The 20856-nt window shown below is 47.2% G+C and overlaps 2 protein-coding genes across 6 annotated transcripts in view; both read left to right on the top strand.

The window, feature by feature from the left end:
• LOC116937743 (ankyrin repeat domain-containing protein 49) overlaps nucleotides 1-20856 on the top strand; it is a 390193-nt gene that overhangs the window by 169973 nt on the left and 199364 nt on the right. The window lies entirely within an intron of this gene.
• The window catches only part of LOC142907979 (vitamin K-dependent protein S-like), a 147948-nt gene that overhangs the window by 24469 nt on the left and 102623 nt on the right, over nucleotides 1-20856 (top strand). The window contains exons 5-6 of one of the 2 annotated variants that reach the window (XM_076058052.1): nucleotides 1424-1546; nucleotides 5930-6051. In XM_076058052.1, coding sequence (XP_075914167.1) covers nucleotides 1424-1546; nucleotides 5930-6051 — 245 coding nt within the window. Of the gene's footprint in view, nucleotides 1-1423; nucleotides 1977-5929; nucleotides 6052-20856 lie in introns of both variants that reach the window. The other variant, XM_076058051.1, reaches the window with a different exon arrangement.

Raw genomic sequence — 20856 nt, 5'->3', positions numbered from 1 at the left:
TCGCTCTACACCTACCCCCTCTCTCTACACCTACCCCCTCGCTCTCCCCTACCCCCTCTCTCTACACCTACCCCCTCGCTCTCCCCTACCCCCTCGCTCTACACCTACCCCCTCGCTCTCCGCTACCCCCTCGCTCTCCCCTACCCCCTCTCTCTACACCTACCCCCTCTCTCTACACCTACCCCTCGCTCTCCCCTACCCCCTCGCTCTCCCCTACCCCCTCTCTCTACACCTACCCCCTCTCTCTACACCTACCCCCTCGCTCTCCCCTACCCCCTCTCTCTCCCCTACCCCCTCTCTCTCCCCTACCCCCTCTCTCTACACCTACCCCCTCGCTCTCCCCTACCCCCTCTCTCTACACCTACCCCTCGCTCTCCCCTACCCCCTCGCTCTCCCCTACCCCCTCTCTCTACACCTACCCCCTCTCTCTACACCTACCCCCTCGCTCTCCCCTACCCCCTCTCTCTCCCCTACCCCCTCTCTCTCCCCTACCCCCTCTCTCTACACCTACCCCCTCTCTCTACACCTACCCCCTCGCTCTTCCCTACCCCCTCTCTCTACACCTACCCCCTCTCTCTACACCTACCCCCTCGCTCTCCCCTACCCCCTCTCTACACATACCCCCTCGCTCTCCCCTACCCCCTCGCTCTCCCCTACCCCCTCTCTCTACACCTACCCCCTCTCTCTACACCTACCCCCTCTCTCTCCCCTACCCCCTCGCTCTCCCCTACCCCCTCGCTCTCCCCTACCCCCTCGCTCTCCCCTACCCCCTCTCTCTACACCTACCCCCTCTCTCTACACCTACCCCCTCTCTCTCCCCTACCCCCTCGCTCTCCCCTACCCCCCTCGCTCTCCCCTACCCCCTCTCTCTCCCCTACCCCCTCTCTCTACACCTACCCCCTCTCTCTACACCTACCCCCTCGCTCTCCCCTACCCCCTCTCTCTACACCTACCCCCTCTCTCTACACCTACCCCCTCTCTCTCCCCTACCCCCTCGCTCTCCCCTACCCCCTCGCTCTCCCCTACCCCCTCGCTCTCTCCTACCCCCTCGCTCTCCCCTACCCCCTCTCTCTACACCTACCCCCTCGCTCTCCCCTACCCCCTCTCTCTACACCTACCCCCTCGCTCTCCCCTACCCCCTCGCTCTACACCTACCCCCTCGCTCTCCCCTACCCCCTCGCTCTCCCCTACCCCCTCTCTCTACACCTACCCCCTCGCTCTCCCCTACCCCCTCTCTCTATACCTACCCCCTCGCTCTCCCCTACCCCCTCTCTCTACACCTACCCCCTCTCTCTACACCTACCCCCTCTCTCTACACCTACCCCTCGCTCTCCCCTACCCGCTCTCTCTACACCTACCCCCTCTCTCTCTCCCCTACCCCCTCTCTCTACACCTACCCTCCCCACGCCCCTCCCCCCGGCAGCGCTACCCAATCAGTGCAGCCCCCCGCCGTGCCGGGCGGAGTCCTCCAGCGGCTGCGTGGACCTCCAGGGCGACTTCGCCTGCCGCTGCCTGCCGGGCTGGACCGGCAAGACCTGTTCAGAGGGTAAACAACTACAATAACAACTACAACAACAACTACAACAACTACAACAACTACAACAACACAACAACAACACACAACAACTACAACAACTACAACAACAACTACAACAACACACAACAACAACACACAACAACTACAACAACACACAACAACAACACACAACAACTACAACAACACACAACAACAACACACAACAACTACAACAACACACAACAACAACACACAACAACAACGACTTCGCCTGCCGCTGCCTGCCGGGCTGGACCGGCAAGACCTGTTCAGAGGGTAAACAACTACAACAACAACACACAACAACAACAACACACAACAACTACAACACACAACAACAACTACAACTACAACAACTACAACAACAACGACTTCGCCTGCCGCTGCCTGCCGGGCTGGACCGGCAAGACCTGTTCAGAGGGTAAACAACTACAACAACAACACACAACAACAACAACACACAACAACTACAACACACAACAACAACTACAACTACAACAACTACAACAACAACGACTTCGCCTGCCGCTGCCTGCCGGGCTGGACCGGCAAGACCTGTTCAGAAGGTAAACTACAACTACTACTACAACAAGAACAACACACAACAACTACAACAACTACAACAACACACAACTACAACAACAACACACAACAACAACTACAACTACAACAACAACAACACACAACAACAACTACAACAACACACAACAACAACAACTACACACAACAACAACTACAACACACAACAACAACAACTACAACACACAACAACAACAACAACGACTTCGCCTGCCGCTGCCTGGCGGGCTGGACCTGGAAGACCTGTTCAGAGGGTAAACAACTACAACAACTACAACAACAACAACTACACACAACAACTACAACAACTACAATAACTACAACACACAACAGCAACAACACACAACAACTACAACAACACACAACAACACACAACAACAACTACAACAACACACAACAACTACAACAACACACAACAACACACAACAACAACTACAACAACTACAACAACACACAACAACAACAACTACAACTACAACAACAACAACTACACACAACAACTACAACAACTACAATAACTACAACACACAACAACAACACACAACAACAACACACAACAACAACTACAACGATACACAACAACAACAACTACAACACACAACAACAACAACACACAACAACTACAACAACTACAATAACTACAACAACAACAACTACAACACACAACTACAACAACAACAACACACAACAACACACAACAACAACACACAACAACTACAACAACACACAACAACACACAACAACAACTACAACAACACACAACAACAACTACAACTACAACAACACACAACAACAACAACTACAACACACAACAACAACAACACACAACAACTACAACAACTACAATAACTACAACACACAACAACAACAACTACAACACACAACTACAACAACAACACACAACAACAACCCACAACAACAAGAACCCACAACAACACACAACCCACAACAACAACCCACAACAACAACACACAACAACAACACACAACAACAACAACCCACAACACAACAACAATAACAACAACAACCCACAACAACAACCCACGACAACAACAACCACAACAACAACAACAACCCACAACAACAACAACCCACAACAACAACAACAACAACCAACAACAACCCACAACAACAACCCACAACAACAACAACCCACAACAACAACCCACAACAACAACAACCCACAACAACAACAACCAATCCTACAGCAGGCACCCTGCACCGGCGCTGGGCACGGTTGTCCACGTGCGGTGCCAAAGAAGTTCCACAAACCTCCTCCTGTTCTTGGGGTCTTTCGGTGAAGCCACGAAGATAGATCAAACAATAAAAATATATATAATAAAAAATAACAAAAATATTAAAATAAAAAATAATAAAAAAATTATACATCACAAAAAAATAACAAAAATATTAAAATAAAAAATAATTTAAAAATATTAGAAATAATAGAAACACAAATATTTTTTTTAATTAGAAATAAATAATAAACGATATTTGGAATAAGAATAAATTAATAAAAATAATACAAATATAAAAATAATACGTTGTGAAAAGAAAAATATTAAATATAAAAATAATTTAAAAAATTTAAACAATATCTCGACGTTTCGATCGCAACGTAAGCAATCGTCATCAGGTGAGTTGCTGAGATTCATCACCTGATGACGATTGCACGCGTTGCCATGGAAACGTCGTGATATTGTTATCATTTTTATTAATTTTAATTTCATTATTTTTATTACTTTTATTATTTTTATTATTATTTTCATTTATTTTTCTTATTTTTCATTATTGTTATTATTTTTCATTATTGTTTTATTATTTTTTATTATTTGATCTATCTACGTGGCTTCACCGAAAGACCCAAAACGCGTGAATTCATGCAGTCACGACAGCTGGAAGTGAATGTTTAAACCCCCTCGCGCGCGCCGTGCATCCTGACGCAACTCGCAACACGAACATTCACAATCCTGCAACCGGCAATCCTGCAACTCGCAATCCTCAAATCCACAGCCCTGCAACCTGCTGCAACCCTGCAATCGGAAATCGTGCAACCCGCAATCCGGAAAATTGGCAGAATTGCAATCCTCCACCACGCAATCCGCAATCGGCAATCCTCCACCACGCAATCCTGCACCACTCAATCATCCACCACTCAATCCTCCACCACGCAATCCTCCACCACTCAATCCTGCACCACTCAATCATCCACCACTCAATCCTCCACCACGCAATCCTCCACCACTCAATCCTCCACCACTCAATCCTGCACCACTCAATCCTCCACCACTCAATCCTCCACCACTCAATCCTGCACCACACAATCCTCCACCACGCAATCCTCCACCACTCAATCCTGCACCACTCAATCCTCCACCACGCAATCCTCCACCACTCAATCCTGCACCACTCAATCCTCCACCACGCAATCCTCCACCACTCAATCCTCCACCACGCAATCCTCCACCACTCAATCCTCCACCACTCAATCCTCCACCACGCAATCCTCCACCACTCAATCCTGCACCACTCAATCCTCCACCACTCAATCCTCCACCACTCAATCCTCCACCACGCAATCCTCCACCACTCAATCCTGCACCACTCAATCCTCCACCACTCAATCCTCCACCACTCAATCCTCCACCACGCAATCCTCCACCACTCAATCCTGCACCACACAATCCTCCACCACGCAATCCTCCACCACTCAATCCTCCACCACTCAATCCTCCACCACTCAATCCTCCACCACTCAATCCTGCACCACGCAATCCTCCACCACTCAATCATCCACCACTCAATCCTCCACCACGCAATCCTCCACCACGCAATCCTCCACCACTCAATCCTCCACCACTCAATCCTGCACCACTCAATCCTCCACCACTCAATCCTCCACCACTCAATCCTCCACCACTCAATCCTCCACCACTCAATCCTGCACCACGCAATCCTCCACCACTCAATCATCCACCACTCAATCCTCCACCACGCAATCCTCCACCACTCAATCCTCCACCACTCAATCCTGCACCACTCAATCCTCCACCACGCAATCCTCCACCACTCAATCCTCCACCACGCAACCCTGTAACCCACAATCCTCCACCACGCAACCCTGTAACTCACAATCCTCCACCACGCAATCCTCCACCACTCAATCCTCCACCACGCAACCCTGCACCACGCAATCCCGCACCACGCTGCTGATGATGATGGTGCTGATGATGGTGTTAATGATGATGCTAATGATGATGATGATGGTGCTGCTGATGATGGTGCTAATGATGATGATGGTGCTAATGATGATGATGGTGATGATGATGATGGTGCTGATGATGATGATGATGGTGCTGATGATGATGATCGTGCTAATGATGCTGATGGTGATGATGGTGCTGCTGCTGATGCTGCTCATGATGATGCTGATGGTTGGGCTGACGCTGCTGCTACTGCGGCTGATGATGCTTATTGTGAAGATGCTGATCGTGATGATGATGCTGCAGCTTCTGATGCTGCTGCTGATCATGATGCTGCAGCTGCTGATGATGATGGAGCTGCTGATGATGATGGTGCTGCTGATGATGATGGTGCTGATGATGATGGTGCTAATGATGATGGTGCTAATGATGATGATGATGGTGCTGATGATGATGGTGCTGATGATGATGATGATGGTGCTAATGATGATGATGGTGCTGATGATGATGGTGCTGATGATGATGCTGCTCTCCTCCGCTGCCCCCATCCCCCCTGCCCCCCCTGCCCCCCCTGCCCCCCCTTGCCCCCCAGTGTGGAGTGAGTGTGTGGAGCTGCGCTGTGAGCAAGGCTGCTCAGAGTCTGCAGGCTCTGTCCGCTGCTACTGCGAAGGGCGCAATGGCTCCACACTCGCTGCTGACCAACGCTCCTGTCAGGTGAGAGACTCACACAGAGAGAGACTCGTAGACTCACACAGAGACTCGCAGACTCACACAGAGACCCGTAGACTCACACAGAGACTCGTAGACTAACACAGAGACTCATAGACTCGCACAGAGACCCATAGAGTCACACACAGAGAGACTCGTAGACTCGCACAGAGACCCATAGACTCGCACAGAGACCCATAGACTCACACAGAGACTCACACAGAGAGACACTGACTCACACAGACTCAAAGAGAGACTCATAGACTCACACAGAGAGACTCGTAGACTCACACAGAGAAACTCGTAGACTCACACAGAGACTCGTAGACTCACACAGAGACACTGACTCACACAGACTCACAGAGAGACCCATAGACTCACACAGAGGGACACTGACTCACACAGACTCACAGAGAGACCCATAGACTCACACAGAGACATATAGACTCGCACAAAGACCCACAGATGTGCACAGTGACCCATAGACTCACACAGAGACCCACAGACTCGCACAGAGACTCATAGACTCACACAGACTCATACAGATTCACACAGACTCATATACTCACACAGAGACCCATAGGCTTACGCAAAGACCCATAGACTCACGCAGAGACTCATAGACTGTAGATGCCACTTGTTTTTCACCTTCTGCAGATGTAGATGCCACTGGTTCTTTACGTTCTGTAGATGTAGATGCCACTGGTTCTTCACGTTCTGCAGATGTAGATGCCACTGGTTCTTTACGTTCTGTAGATGTAGATGCCACTGGTTCTTCAAGTTCTGTAGATGTAGATGCCACTGGTTCTTCACATTCTGCAGATGTAGATGCCACTGGTTCTTCACGTTCTGTAGATGTAGATGCCACTGGTTCTTCAAGTTCTGTAGATGCCACTGGTTCTTTACGTTCTGTAGATGTAGATGCCACTGGTTCTTTACGTTCTGTAGATGTAGATGCAACTGGTTCTTCACGGTCTGCAGATGTAGATGCCACTGGTTCTTCACGTTCTGCAGATGTAGATGCCACTGGTTCTTCACGTTCTGCAGATGTAGATGCCGCTGGTTCTTCACGTTCTGCAGATGTAGATGCCACTGGTTCTTCACCTTCTGCAGATGTAGATGCCACTGGTTCTTCAAGTTCTGTAGATGTAGATGCCACTGGTTCTTTACGTTCTGTAGATGTAGATGCCACTGGTTCTTCATGTTCTGCAGATGTAGATGCCACTGGTTCTTTACGTTCTGCAGATGTAGATGCCACTGGTTCTTCACGTTCTGTAGATGTAGATGCCACTGGTTCTTCACGGTCTGCAGATGTAGATGCCACTGGTTCTTCACATTCTGCAGATGTAGATGCCACTGGTTCTTCACGTTCTGCAGATGTAGATGCCGCTGGTTCTTCACGTTCTGCAGATGTAGATGCCACTGGTTCTTCACGTTCTGCAGATGTAGATGCCACTGGTTCTTCAAGTTCTGTAGATGTAGATGCCACTGGTTCTTTACGTTCTGTAGATGTAGATGCCACTGGTTCTTCAAGTTCTGCAGATGTAGATGCCACTGGTTCTTTACGTTCTGCAGATGTAGATGCCACTGGTTCTTCACATTTTGTAGACGTAGACGTCATTGGTTCTTCACATTCTGCAGATGTAGATGCCACTGGTTCTTCACGTTCTGCAGATGTAGATGCCGCTGGTTCTTCACGTTCTGCAGATGTAGATGCCACTGGTTCTTCACGTTCTGCAGATGTAGATGCCACTGGTTCTTCAAGTTCTGTAGATGTAGATGCCACTGGTTCTTTACGTTCTGCAGATGTAGATGCCACTGGTTCTTTACGTTCTGCAGATGTAGATGCCACTGGTTCTTCACATTTTGTAGACGTAGACGTCATTGGTTCTTCACATTCTGCAGATGTAGATGCCACTGGTTCTTCACGTTCTGCAGATGTAGATGCCGCTGGTTCTTCACGTTCTGCAGATGTAGATGCCACTGGTTCTTCACGTTCTGCAGATGTAGATGCCACTGGTTCTTCAAGTTCTGTAGATGTAGATGCCACTGGTTCTTTACGTTCTGTAGATGTAGATGCCACTGGTTCTTCACATTCTGCACATGTAGATGCCACTGGTTCTTCACGTTCTGCAGATGTAGATGCCACTGGTTCTTCACATTTTGTAGACGTAGACGTCATTGGTTCTTCACATTCTGCGGATGTAGATGTCACTGGTTCTTCACGTTCTGCAGATTTAGATGCCACTTGTTCTGCAGATGTAGATGCCACTGGTTCTTCACGTTCTTCAGATGTAGATGCCACTGGTTCTTCACGTTCTGTAGATGTAGATGACACTGGTTCTTCACATTCTGCACATGTAGATGCCACTGGTTCTCCACATTCTGCAGAGGTAGATGCCACTGGTTCTTCACGTTCTGCAGATGTAGATGCCACTGGTTCTTCACGTTCTGCAGATGTAGATGCCACTGTTTCTTCACATTCTGTAGATGTAGATGCCACTGGTTCTTCACATTCTGCACATGTAGATGCCACTGGTTCTTCACGTTCTGCAGATGTAGATGCCACTGGTTCTTCAAGTTCTGTAGATGTAGATGCCACTGGTTCTTTACGTTCTGTAGATGTAGATGCCACTGGTTCTTCAAGTTCTGCAGATGTAGATGCCACTGGTTCTTTACGTTCTGCAGATGTAGATGCCACTGGTTCTTCACATTTTGTAGACGTAGACGTCATTGGTTCTTCACATTCTGCAGATGTAGATGCCACTGGTTCTTCACGTTCTGCAGATGTAGATGCCGCTGGTTCTTCACGTTCTGCAGATGTAGATGCCACTGGTTCTTCACGTTCTGCAGATGTAGATGCCACTGGTTCTTCAAGTTCTGTAGATGTAGATGCCACTGGTTCTTTACGTTCTGCAGATGTAGATGCCACTGGTTCTTTACGTTCTGCAGATGTAGATGCCACTGGTTCTTCACATTTTGTAGACGTAGACGTCATTGGTTCTTCACATTCTGCAGATGTAGATGCCACTGGTTCTTCACGTTCTGCAGATGTAGATGCCGCTGGTTCTTCACGTTCTGCAGATGTAGATGCCACTGGTTCTTCACGTTCTGCAGATGTAGATGCCACTGGTTCTTCAAGTTCTGTAGATGTAGATGCCACTGGTTCTTTACGTTCTGTAGATGTAGATGCCACTGGTTCTTCACATTCTGCACATGTAGATGCCACTGGTTCTTCACGTTCTGCAGATGTAGATGCCACTGGTTCTTCACATTTTGTAGACGTAGACGTCATTGGTTCTTCACATTCTGCGGATGTAGATGTCACTGGTTCTTCACGTTCTGCAGATTTAGATGCCACTTGTTCTGCAGATGTAGATGCCACTGGTTCTTCACGTTCTTCAGATGTAGATGCCACTGGTTCTTCACGTTCTGTAGATGTAGATGACACTGGTTCTTCACATTCTGCACATGTAGATGCCACTGGTTCTCCACATTCTGCAGAGGTAGATGCCACTGGTTCTTCACGTTCTGCAGATGTAGATGCCACTGGTTCTTCACGTTCTGCAGATGTAGATGCCACTGTTTCTTCACATTCTGTAGATGTAGATGCCACTGGTTCTTCACATTCTGCACATGTAGATGCCACTGGTTCTTCACGTTCTGCAGATGTAGATGCCACTGGTTCTTCACGTTCTTTAGATGTAGATGCCACTGGTTCTTAATGTTCTGCAGATGTAGATGCCACTGGTTCTTCACGTTCTGCACATGTAGATGCCACTGGTTCTTTACGTTCTGTAGATGTAGATGCCACTGGTTCTTCACGTTCTGCAGATGTAGATGCCACTGGTTCTTCACGTTTTGCAGATGTAAATGCCACTGGTTCTTCACGTTCTGCAGATGTAGATGCCACTGGTTCTTCACGTTTTGTAGACGTAGATGCCATTGGTTCTTCACGTTCTGCAGGTGTAGATGCCACTGGTTCTTCACGTTTTGTAGACGTAGATGCCATTGGATCTTCACATTCTGCAGATGTAGCTGCCACTGGTTCTTCACGTTCTGCAGATGTAGATGCCACTGGTTCTTCGCGTTTTGTAGACGTAGATGCTACTGGTTCTTCATGTTCTGCAGATGTAGATGCCACTGGTTCTTCACGTTCTGCGGATGTAGATGCCACTGGTTCTTCACGTTCTGCAGATTTAGATGCCACTGGTTCTTCACTTTCTGCATATGTAGATGCCACTGGTTCTTCACGTTCTGTAGATTTAGATGCCACTGGTTCTGCAGATGTAGATGCCATTGGTTCTTCACTTTCTGCAGATGTAGATGCCACTGGTTCTTCACGTTCTTCAGATGTAGATGCCACTGGTTCTTCACGTTCTTCATATGTAGATGCCACTGGTTCTTAATGTTCTGCAGATGTAGATGCCACTGGTTCTTCACGTTCTGCAGATGTAGATGCCACTGGTTCTCCACATTCTGCAGATGTAGATGCCACTGGTTCTTCACGTTCTGCAAATGTAGATGCCACTGGTTCTTCACGTTCTGTAGATGTAGATGCCACTGGTTCTTCACGTTCTGCAGATATAGATGCCACTGGTTCTTCACATTCTGCACATGTAGATGCCACTGGTTCTTCACGTTCGGCAGATGTAGATGCCACTGGTTCTTCACGTTCTGCAGATGTAGATGCCACTGGTTATTCACGTTCTGCAGATGTAGATGCCACTGGTTCTTCACGTTTTGTAGATGTAGATGCCATTGGTTCTTCACATTCTGCGGATGTAGATGCCACTGGTTCTTCACGTTCTGTAGATGTAGATGCCACTGGTTCTTAACGTTCTGCAGATGTAGATGCCACTGGTTCTCCACATTCTGCAGATGTAGATGCCACTGGTTCTTCACGTTCTGCAGATGTAGATGCCACTGGTTCTTCACGTTCTGCAGATGTAGATGCCACTGCTTCTTCACGTTCTGTAGATGTAGATGCCACTGGTTCTTCACATTCTGCACATGTAGATCCCACTGGTTCTTCACGTTCTGCAGATGTAGATGTCACTGGTTCTTCACGTTTTGTAGACGTAGACGTCATTGGTTCTTCACATTCTGCGGATGTAGATGCCACTGGTTCTTCACGTTCTGCAGATTTAGATGCCACTTGTTCTGCAGATGTAGATGCCACTGGTTCTTCACGTTCTTCAGATGTAGATGCCACTGGTTCTTCACGTTCTGTAGATGTAGATGCCACTGGTTCTTCACATTCTGCACATGTAGATGCCACTGGTTCTCCACATTCTGCAGAGGTAGATGCCACTGGTTCTTCACGTTCTGCAGATGTAGATGCCACTGGTTCTTCACGTTCTGCAGATGTAGATGCCACTGGTTCTTCACATTCTGTAGATGTAGATGCCACTGGTTCTTCACATTCTGCACATGTAGATGCCACTGGTTCTTCACGTTCTGCAGATGTAGATGCCACTGGTTCTTCACGTTCTGTAGATGTAGATGCCACTGGTTCTTAATGTTCTGCAGATGTAGATGCCACTGGTTCTTCACGTTCTGCACATGTAGATGCCACTGGTTCTTTACGTTCTGTAGATTTAGATGCCACTGGTTCTTCACGTTCTGCAGATGTAGATGCCACTGGTTCTTCACGTTTTGCAGATGTAGATGCCACTGGTTCTTCATGTTCTGCAGATGTAGATGCCACTGGTTCTTCACGTTTTGTAGACGTAGATGCCATTGGTTCTTCACGTTCTGCAGATGTAGATGCCACTGGTTCTTCACGTTTTGTAGACGTAGATGCCATTGGTTCTTCACGTTCTGCAGATGTAGATGCCACTGGTTCTTCACGTTTTGTAGACGTAGATGCCATTGGATCTTCACATTCTGCGGATGTAGATGCCACTGGTTCTTCACGTTTTGTAGACGTAGATGCCACTGGTTCTTCACGTTCTGCAGATGTAGATGCCACTGGTTCTTCACGTTCTGCAGATGTAGATGCCACTGGTTCTTCATGTTCTGCAGATGTAGATGCCACTGGTTCTTCACGTTCTGCGGATGTAGATGCCACTGGTTCTTCACGTTCTGCAGATTTAGATGCCACTGGTTCTTCACTTTCTGCAGATGTAGATGCCACTGGTTCTTCACGTTCTGTAGATTTAGATGCCACTGGTTCTGCAGATGTAGATGCCACTGGTTCTTCACTTTCTGCAGATGTAGATGCCACTGGTTCTTCACGTTCTTCAGATGTAGATGCCACTGGTTCTTCACGTTCTTCAGATGTAGATGCCACTGGTTCTTAATGTTCTGCAGATGTAGATGCCACTGGTTTTTCACGTTCTGCAGATGTAGATGCCGCTGGTTCTTCACGTTCTTCAAATGTAGATGCCACTGGTTCTTAACGTTCTTCAGATGTAGATGCCACTGGTTCTTCACGTTCTTCAGATGTGGATGCCACTGGTTCTTCACGTTCTGCAGATGTAGATGCCACTGGTTCTTCACGTTCTGCAGATGTAGCTGCCACTGGCTCTTCACGTTCTGTAGATGTAGATGCCACTGGTTCTTCACGTTCTGTAGATGTAGATGCCACTGGTTCTTCACGTTTTGTAGACGTAGATGCCATTGGTTCTTCACATTCTGCGGATGTAGATGCCACTGGTTCTTCACGTTCTGCAGATGTAGATGCCACTGGTTCTTCACGTTCTGCAGATGTAGATGCCACTGGTTCTTCACGTTCTGCAGATGTAAATGCCACTGGTTCTTCACGTTCTGTAGATGTAGATGCCACTGGTTCTTCATGGTCTGCAGATGTAGATGCCACTGGTTCTTTACGTTCTGCAGATGTAGATGCCACTGGTTCTTCACGTTCTGTAGCTGTAGATGCCACTGGTTCTTCACGGTCTGCAGATGTAGATTCCACTGGTTCTTCACGTTCTGCAGATGTAGATGCCACTGGTTCTTCACGTTCTGCAGATGTAGATGCCGCTGGTTCTTCACGTTCTGCAGATGTAGATGCCACTGGTTCTTCACGTTCTGCAGATGTAGATGCCACTGGTTCTTCAAGTTCTGTAGATGTAGATGCCACTGGTTCTTTACGTTCTGTAGATGTAGATGCCACTGGTTCTTCAAGTTCTGCAGATGTAGATGCCACTGGTTATTTACGTTCTGCAGATGTAGATGCCACTGGTTCTCCACATTCTGCAGATGTAGATGCCACTGGTTCTTCACGTTCTGCAGATGTAGATGCCACTGGTTCTTCACGTTCTGTAGATGTAGATGACACTGGTTCTTCACGTTCTGCAGATGTAGATGCCACTGGTTCTTCACATTCTGCACATGTAGATGCCACTGGTTCTTCACGTTCTGCAGATGTAGATGCCACTGGTTCTTCACGTTCTGCAGATGTAGATGCCACTGGTTCTTCACGTTTTGTAGATGTAGATGCCATTGGTTCTTCACATTCTGCGGATGTAGATGCCACTGGTTCTTCACGTTCTGTAGATGTAGATGCCACTGGTTCTTAACGTTCTGCAGATGTAGATGCCACTGGTTCTCCACATTCTGCAGATGTAGATGCCACTGGTTCTTCACGTTCTGCAGATGTAGATGCCACTGGTTCTTCACGTTCTGCAGATGTAGATGCCACTGGTTCTTCACGTTCTGTAGATGTAGATGCCACTGGTTCTTCACATTCTGCACATGTAGATGCCACTGGTTCTTCACGTTCTGCAGATGTAGATGCCACTGGTTCTTCACGTTTTGTAGACATAGACGTCATTCGTTCTTCACATTCTGCGGATGTAGATGCCACTGGTTCTTCACGTTCTGCAGATTTAGATGCCACTTGTTCTGCAGATGTAGATGCCACTGGTTCTTCACGTTCTTCAGATGTAGATGCCACTGGTTCTTCACGTTCTGTAGATGTAGATGACACTGGTTCTTCACATTCTGCACATGTAGATGCCACTGGTTCTCCACATTCTGCAGAGGTAGATGCCACTGGTTCTTCACGTTCTGCAGATGTAGATGCCACTGGTTCTTCACGTTCTGCAGATCTAGATGCCACTGTTTCTTCACATTCTGTAGATGTAGATGCCACTGGTTCTTCACAATCTGCACATGTAGATGCCACTGGTTCTTCACGTTCTGCAGATGTAGATGCCACTGGTTCTTCACGTTCTGTAGATGTAGATGCCACTGGTTCTTAATGTTCTGCAGATGTAGATGCCACTGGTTCTTCACGTTCTGCACATGTAGATGCCACTGGTTCTTTACGTTCTGTAGATGTAGATGCCACTGGTTCTTCACGTTCTGCAGATGTAGATGCCACTGGTTCTTCACGTTTTGTAGATGTAAATGCCACTGGTTCTTCACGTTCTGCAGATGTAGATGCCACTGGTTCTTCACGTTTTGTAGACGTAGATGCCATTGGTTCTTCACGTTCTGCAGGTGTAGATGCCACTGGTTCTTCACGTTTTGTAGACGTAGATGCCATTGGATCTTCACATTCTGCAGATGTAGCTGCCACTGGTTCTTCACGTTCTGCAGATGTAGATGCCACTGGTTCTTCGCGTTTTGTAGACGTAGATGCTACTGGTTCTTCATGTTCTGCAGATGTAGATGCCACTGGTTCTTCACGTTCTGCGGATGTAGATGCCACTGGTTCTTCACGTTCTGCAGATTTAGATGCCACTGGTTCTTCACTTTCTGCAGATGTAGATGCCACTGGTTCTTCATGTTCTGTAGATTTAGATGCCACTGGTTCTGCAGATGTAGATGCCACTGGTTCTTCACTTTCTGCAGATGTAGATGCCACTGGTTCTTCACGTTCTTCAGATGTAGATGCCACTGGTTCTTCACGTTCTTCAGATGTAGATGCCACTAGTTCTTAATGTTCTGCAGATGTAGATGCCACTGGTTCTTCACGTTCTGCAGATGTAGATGCCACTGGTTCTCCACATTCTGCAGATGTAGATGCCACTGGTTCTTCACGTTCTGCAGATGTAGATGCCACTGGTTCTTCACGTTCTGTAGATGTAGATGCCACTGGTTCTTCACGTTCTGCAGATATAGATGCCACTGGTTCTTCACATTCTGCACATGTAGATGCCACTGGTTCTTCACGTTCGGCAGATGTAGATGCCACTGGTTCTTCACGTTCTGCAGATGTAGATGCCACTGGTTATTCACGTTCTGCAGATGTAGATGCCACTGGTTCTTCACGTTTTGTAGATGTAGATGCCATTGGTTCTTCACATTCTGCGGATGTAGATGCCACTGGTTCTTCACGTTCTGTAGATGTAGATGCCACTGGTTCTTAACGTTCTGCAGATGTAGATGCCACTGGTTCTCCACATTCTGCAGATGTAGATGCCACTGGTTCTTCACGTTCTGCAGATGTAGATGCCACTGGTTCTTCACGTTCTGCAGATGTAGATGCCACTGGTTCTTCACGTTCTGTAGATGTAGATGCCACTGGTTCTTCACATTCTGCACATGTAGATCCCACTGGTTCTTCACGTTCTGCAGATGTAGATGTCACTGGTTCTTCACGTTTTGTAGACGTAGACGTCATTGGTTCTTCACATTCTGCGGATGTAGATGCCACTGGTTCTTCACGTTCTGCAGATTTAGATGCCACTTGTTCTGCAGATGTAGATGCCACTGGTTCTTCACGTTCTTCAGATGTAGATGCCACTGGTTCTTCACGTTCTGTAGATGTAGATGCCACTGGTTCTTCACATTCTGCACATGTAGATGCCACTGGTTCTCCACATTCTGCAGAGGTAGATGCCACTGGTTCTTCACGTTCTGCAGATGTAGATGCCACTGGTTCTTCACGTTCTGCAGATGTAGATGCCACTGGTTCTTCACATTCTGTAGATGTAGATGCCACTGGTTCTTCACATTCTGCACATGTAGATGCCACTGGTTCTTCACGTTCTGCAGATGTAGATGCCACTGGTTCTTCACGTTCTGTAGATGTAGATGCCACTGGTTCTTAATGTTCTGCAGATGTAGATGCCACTGGTTCTTCACGTTCTGCACATGTAGATGCCACTGGTTCTTTACGTTCTGTAGATTTAGATGCCACTGGTTCTTCACGTTCTGCAGATGTAGATGCCACTGGTTCTTCACGTTTTGCAGATGTAAATGCCACTGGTTCTTCACGTTCTGCAGATGTAGATGCCACTGGTTCTTCACGTTTTGTAGACGTAGATGCCATTGGTTCTTCACGTTCTGCAGATGTAGATGCCACTGGTTCTTCACGTTTTGTAGACGTAGATGCCATTGGTTCTTCACGTTCTGCAGATGTAGATGCCACTGGTTCTTCACGTTTTGTAGACGTAGATGCCATTGGATCTTCACATTCTGCGGATGTAGATGCCACTGGTTCTTCACGTTTTGTAGACGTAGATGCCACTGGTTCTTCACGTTCTGCAGATGTAGATGCCACTGGTTCTTCACGTTCTGCAGATGTAGATGCCACTGGTTCTTCATGTTCTGCAGATGTAGATGCCACTGGTTCTTCACGTTCTGCGGATGTAGATGCCACTGGTTCTTCACGTTCTGCAGATTTAGATGCCACTGGTTCTTCACTTTCTGCAGATGTAGATGCCACTGGTTCTTCACGTTCTGTAGATTTAGATGCCACTGGTTCTGCAGATGTAGATGCCACTGGTTCTTCACTTTCTGCAGATGTAGATGCCACTGGTTCTTCACGTTCTTCAGATGTAGATGCCACTGGTTCTTAATGTTCTGCAGATTTAGATGCCACTGGTTCTGCAGATGTAGATGCCACTGGTTCTTCACGTTCTTCAGATGTAGATGCCACTGGTTCTTCACGTTCTTCAGATGTAGATGCCACTGGTTCTTAATGTTCTGCAGATGTAGATGCCACTGGTTTTTCACGTTCTGCAGATGTAGATGCCGCTGGTTCTTCACGTTCTTCAGATGTAGATGCCACTGGTTCTTAACGTTCTTCAGATGTAGATGCCACTGGTTCTTCACGTTCTTCAGATGTGGATGCCACTGGTTCTTCACGTTCTGCAGATGTAGATGCCACTGGTTCTTCACGTTCTGCAGATGTAGCTGCCACTGGCTCTTCACGTTCTGTAGATGTAGATGCCACTGGTTCTTCACGTTCTGTAGATGTAGATGCCACTGGTTCTTCACGTTTTGTAGACGTAGATGCCATTGGTTCTTCACATTCTGCGGATGTAGATGCCACTGGTTCTTCACGTTCTGCAGATGTAGATGCCACTGGTTCTTCACGTTCTGCAGATGTAGATGCCACTGGTTCTTCACGTTCTGCAGATGTAAATGCCACTGGTTCTTCACGTTCTGCAGATGTAGATGCCACTGGTTCTTCATGGTCTGCAGATGTAGATGCCACTGGTTCTTTACGTTCTGCAGATGTAGATGCCACTGGTTCTTCACGTTCTGTAGCTGTAGATGCCACTGGTTCTTCACGGTCTGCAGATGTAGATTCCACTGGTTCTTCACGTTCTGCAGATGTAGATGCCACTGGTTCTTCACGTTCTGCAGATGTAGATGCCGCTGGTTCTTCACGTTCTGCAGATGTAGATGCCACTGGTTCTTCACGTTCTGCAGATGTAGATGCCACTGGTTCTTCAAGTTCTGTAGATGTAGATGCCACTGGTTCTTTACGTTCTGTAGATGTAGATGCCACTGGTTCTTCAAGTTCTGCAGATGTAGATGCCACTGGTTATTTACGTTCTGCAGATGTAGATGCCACTGGTTCTCCACATTCTGCAGATGTAGATGCCACTGGTTCTTCACGTTCTGCAGATGTAGATGCCACTGGTTCTTCACGTTCTGTAGATGTAGATGACACTGGTTCTTCACGTTCTGCAGATGTAGATGCCACTGGTTCTTCACATTCTGCACATGTAGATGCCACTGGTTCTTCACGTTCTGCAGATGTAGATGCCACTGGTTCTTCACGTTCTGCAGATGTAGATGCCACTGGTTCTTCACGTTTTGTAGATGTAGATGCCATTGGTTCTTCACATTCTGCGGATGTAGATGCCACTGGTTCTTCACGTTCTGTAGATGTAGATGCCACTGGTTCTTAACGTTCTGCAGATGTAGATGCCACTGGTTCTCCACATTCTGCAGATGTAGATGCCACTGGTTCTTCACGTTCTGCAGATGTAGATGCCACTGGTTCTTCACGTTCTGCAGATGTAGATGCCACTGGTTCTTCACGTTCTGTAGATGTAGATGCCACTGGTTCTTCACATTCTGCACATGTAGATGCCACTGGTTCTTCACGTTCTGCAGATGTAGATGCCACTGGTTCTTCACGTTTTGTAGACGTAGACGTCATTCGTTCTTCACATTCTGCGGATGTAGATGCCACTGGTTCTTCACGTTCTGCAGATTTAGATGCCACTTGTTCTGCAGATGTAGATGCCACTGGTTCTTCACGTTCTTCAGATGTAGATGCCACTGGTTCTTCATGTTCTGTAGATGTAGATGCCACTGGTTCTTCACATTCTGCACATGTAGATGCCACTGGTTCTCCACATTCTGCAGAGGTAGATGCCACTGGTTCTTCACGTTCTGCAGATGTAGATGCCACTGGTTCTTCACGTTCTGCAGATGTAGATGCCACTGGTTCTTCACGTTTTGTAGACGTAGATGCCACTGGTTCTTCACGTTCTGCAAATGTAGATGCCACTGCTTCTTCAAATTATGCAGATGTAGATGCCACTGGTTCTTCACGTTCTGCAGATATAGATGCCACTGATTCTTCATGTTCTGCAGATGTAGATGCAACTGGTTCCTCACATTCTGCGGATGTAGATGCCACTGGTTCGTCACGTTCTGCAGATGTAGATGCCACTGGTTCTTCACATTCTGTAGATGTAGATGCCACTGGTTCTTCACATTCTGCACATGTAGATGCCACTGGTTCTTCACGTTCTGCAGATGTAGATGCCACTGTTTCTCCACGTTCTGTAGATGTAGATGCCACTGGTTCTTAATGTTCTGCAGATGTAGATGCCACTGGTTCTTCACGTTCTGCACATGTAGATGCCACTGGTTCTTTACGTTCTGTAGATGTAGATGCCACTGGTTCTTCACGTTCTGCAGATGTAGATGCCACTGGTTCTTCACGTTTTGCAGATGTAAATGCCACTGGTTCTTCACGTTCTGCAGATGTAGATGCCACTGGTTCTTCACGTTTTGTAGACGTAGATGCCATTGGTTCTTCACGTTCTGCAGATGTAGATGCCACTGGTTCTTCACATTCTGCAGATGTAGATGCCACTGCTTCTTCAAATTATGCAGATGTAGATGCCACTGGTTCTTCACGTTCTGCAGATGTAGATGCCACTGGTTCTTCACATTCTGCAGATGTAGATGCCATTGGTTCTTTACGTTCTGCAGATGTAGATGCCACTGGTTCTTCACGTTTTGTAGACGTAGATGCCATTAGTTCTTCACATTCTGCGGATGTAGATGCCACTGGTTCTTCACGTTCTGTAGATGTAGATGCCACTGGTTCTTCACGTTTTGTAGACGTAGATGCCACTGGTTCTTCACGTTCTGCAGATGTAGATGCCACTGGTTCTTCACGTTCTGCAGATGTAGATGCCACTGGTTCTTCATGTTCTGCAGATGTAGATGCCACTGGTTCTTCACGTTCTGCGAATGTAGATGCCACTGGTTCTTCACGTTCTGCAGATTTAGATGCCACTGGTTCTTCACTTTCTGCAGATGTAGATGCCACTGGTTCTTCACGTTCTGTAGATTTAGATGCCACTGGTTCTGCAGATGTAGATGCCACTGGTTCTTCACTTTCTGCAGATGTAGATGCCACTGGTTCTTCACGTTCTGCAGATGTAGATGCCACTGCTTCTTCAAATTATGCAGATGTAGATGCCACTGGTTCTTCACGTTCTGCAGATATAGATGCCACTGATTCTTCATGTTCTGCAGATGTAGATGCAACTGGTTCCTCACATTCTGCGGATGTAGATGCCACTGGTTCGTCACGTTCTGCAGATGTAGATGCCACTGGTTCTTCACATTCTGTAGATGTAGATGCCACTGGTTCTTCACATTCTGCACATGTAGATGCCACTGGTTCTTCACGTTCTGCAGATGTAGATGCCACTGTTTCTCCACGTTCTGTAGATGTAGATGCCACTGGTTCTTAATGTTCTGCAGATGTAGATGCCACTGGTTCTTCACGTTCTGCACATGTAGATGCCACTGGTTCTTTACGTTCTGTAGATGTAGATGCCACTGGTTCTTCACGTTCTGCAGATGTAGATGCCACTGGTTCTTCACGTTTTGCAGATGTAAATGCCACTGGTTCTTCACGTTCTGCAGATGTAGATGCCACTGGTTCTTCACGTTTTGTAGACGTAGATGCCATTGGTTCTTCACGTTCTGCAGATGTAGATGCCACTGGTTCTTCACATTCTGCAGATGTAGATGCCACTGCTTCTTCAAATTATGCAGATGTAGATGCCACTGGTTCTTCACGTTCTGCAGATGTAGATGCCACTGGTTCTTCACATTCTGCAGATGTAGATGCCATTGGTTCTTTACGTTCTGCAGATGTAGATGCCACTGGTTCTTCACGTTTTGTAGACGTAGATGCCATTAGTTCTTCACATTCTGCGGATGTAGATGCCACTGGTTCTTCACGTTCTGTAGATGTAGATGCCACTGGTTCTTCACGTTTTGTAGACGTAGATGCCACTGGTTCTTCACGTTCTGCAGATGTAGATGCCACTGGTTCTTCACGTTCTGCAGATGTAGATGCCA

The sequence above is a fragment of the Petromyzon marinus genome (genome assembly GCF_048934315.1).
Source record: "Petromyzon marinus isolate PM22_M1 ecotype Great Lakes invasive population chromosome 67 unlocalized genomic scaffold, UKy_Petmar_22M1.pri1.0 chr67_unloc.6, whole genome shotgun sequence".
Classification (NCBI taxonomy): Eukaryota; Metazoa; Chordata; class Hyperoartia; order Petromyzontiformes; family Petromyzontidae; genus Petromyzon; species Petromyzon marinus.
Note: the sequence above shows the minus strand (reverse complement) of the source record. Positions and strands in the feature narration are given on the sequence as shown.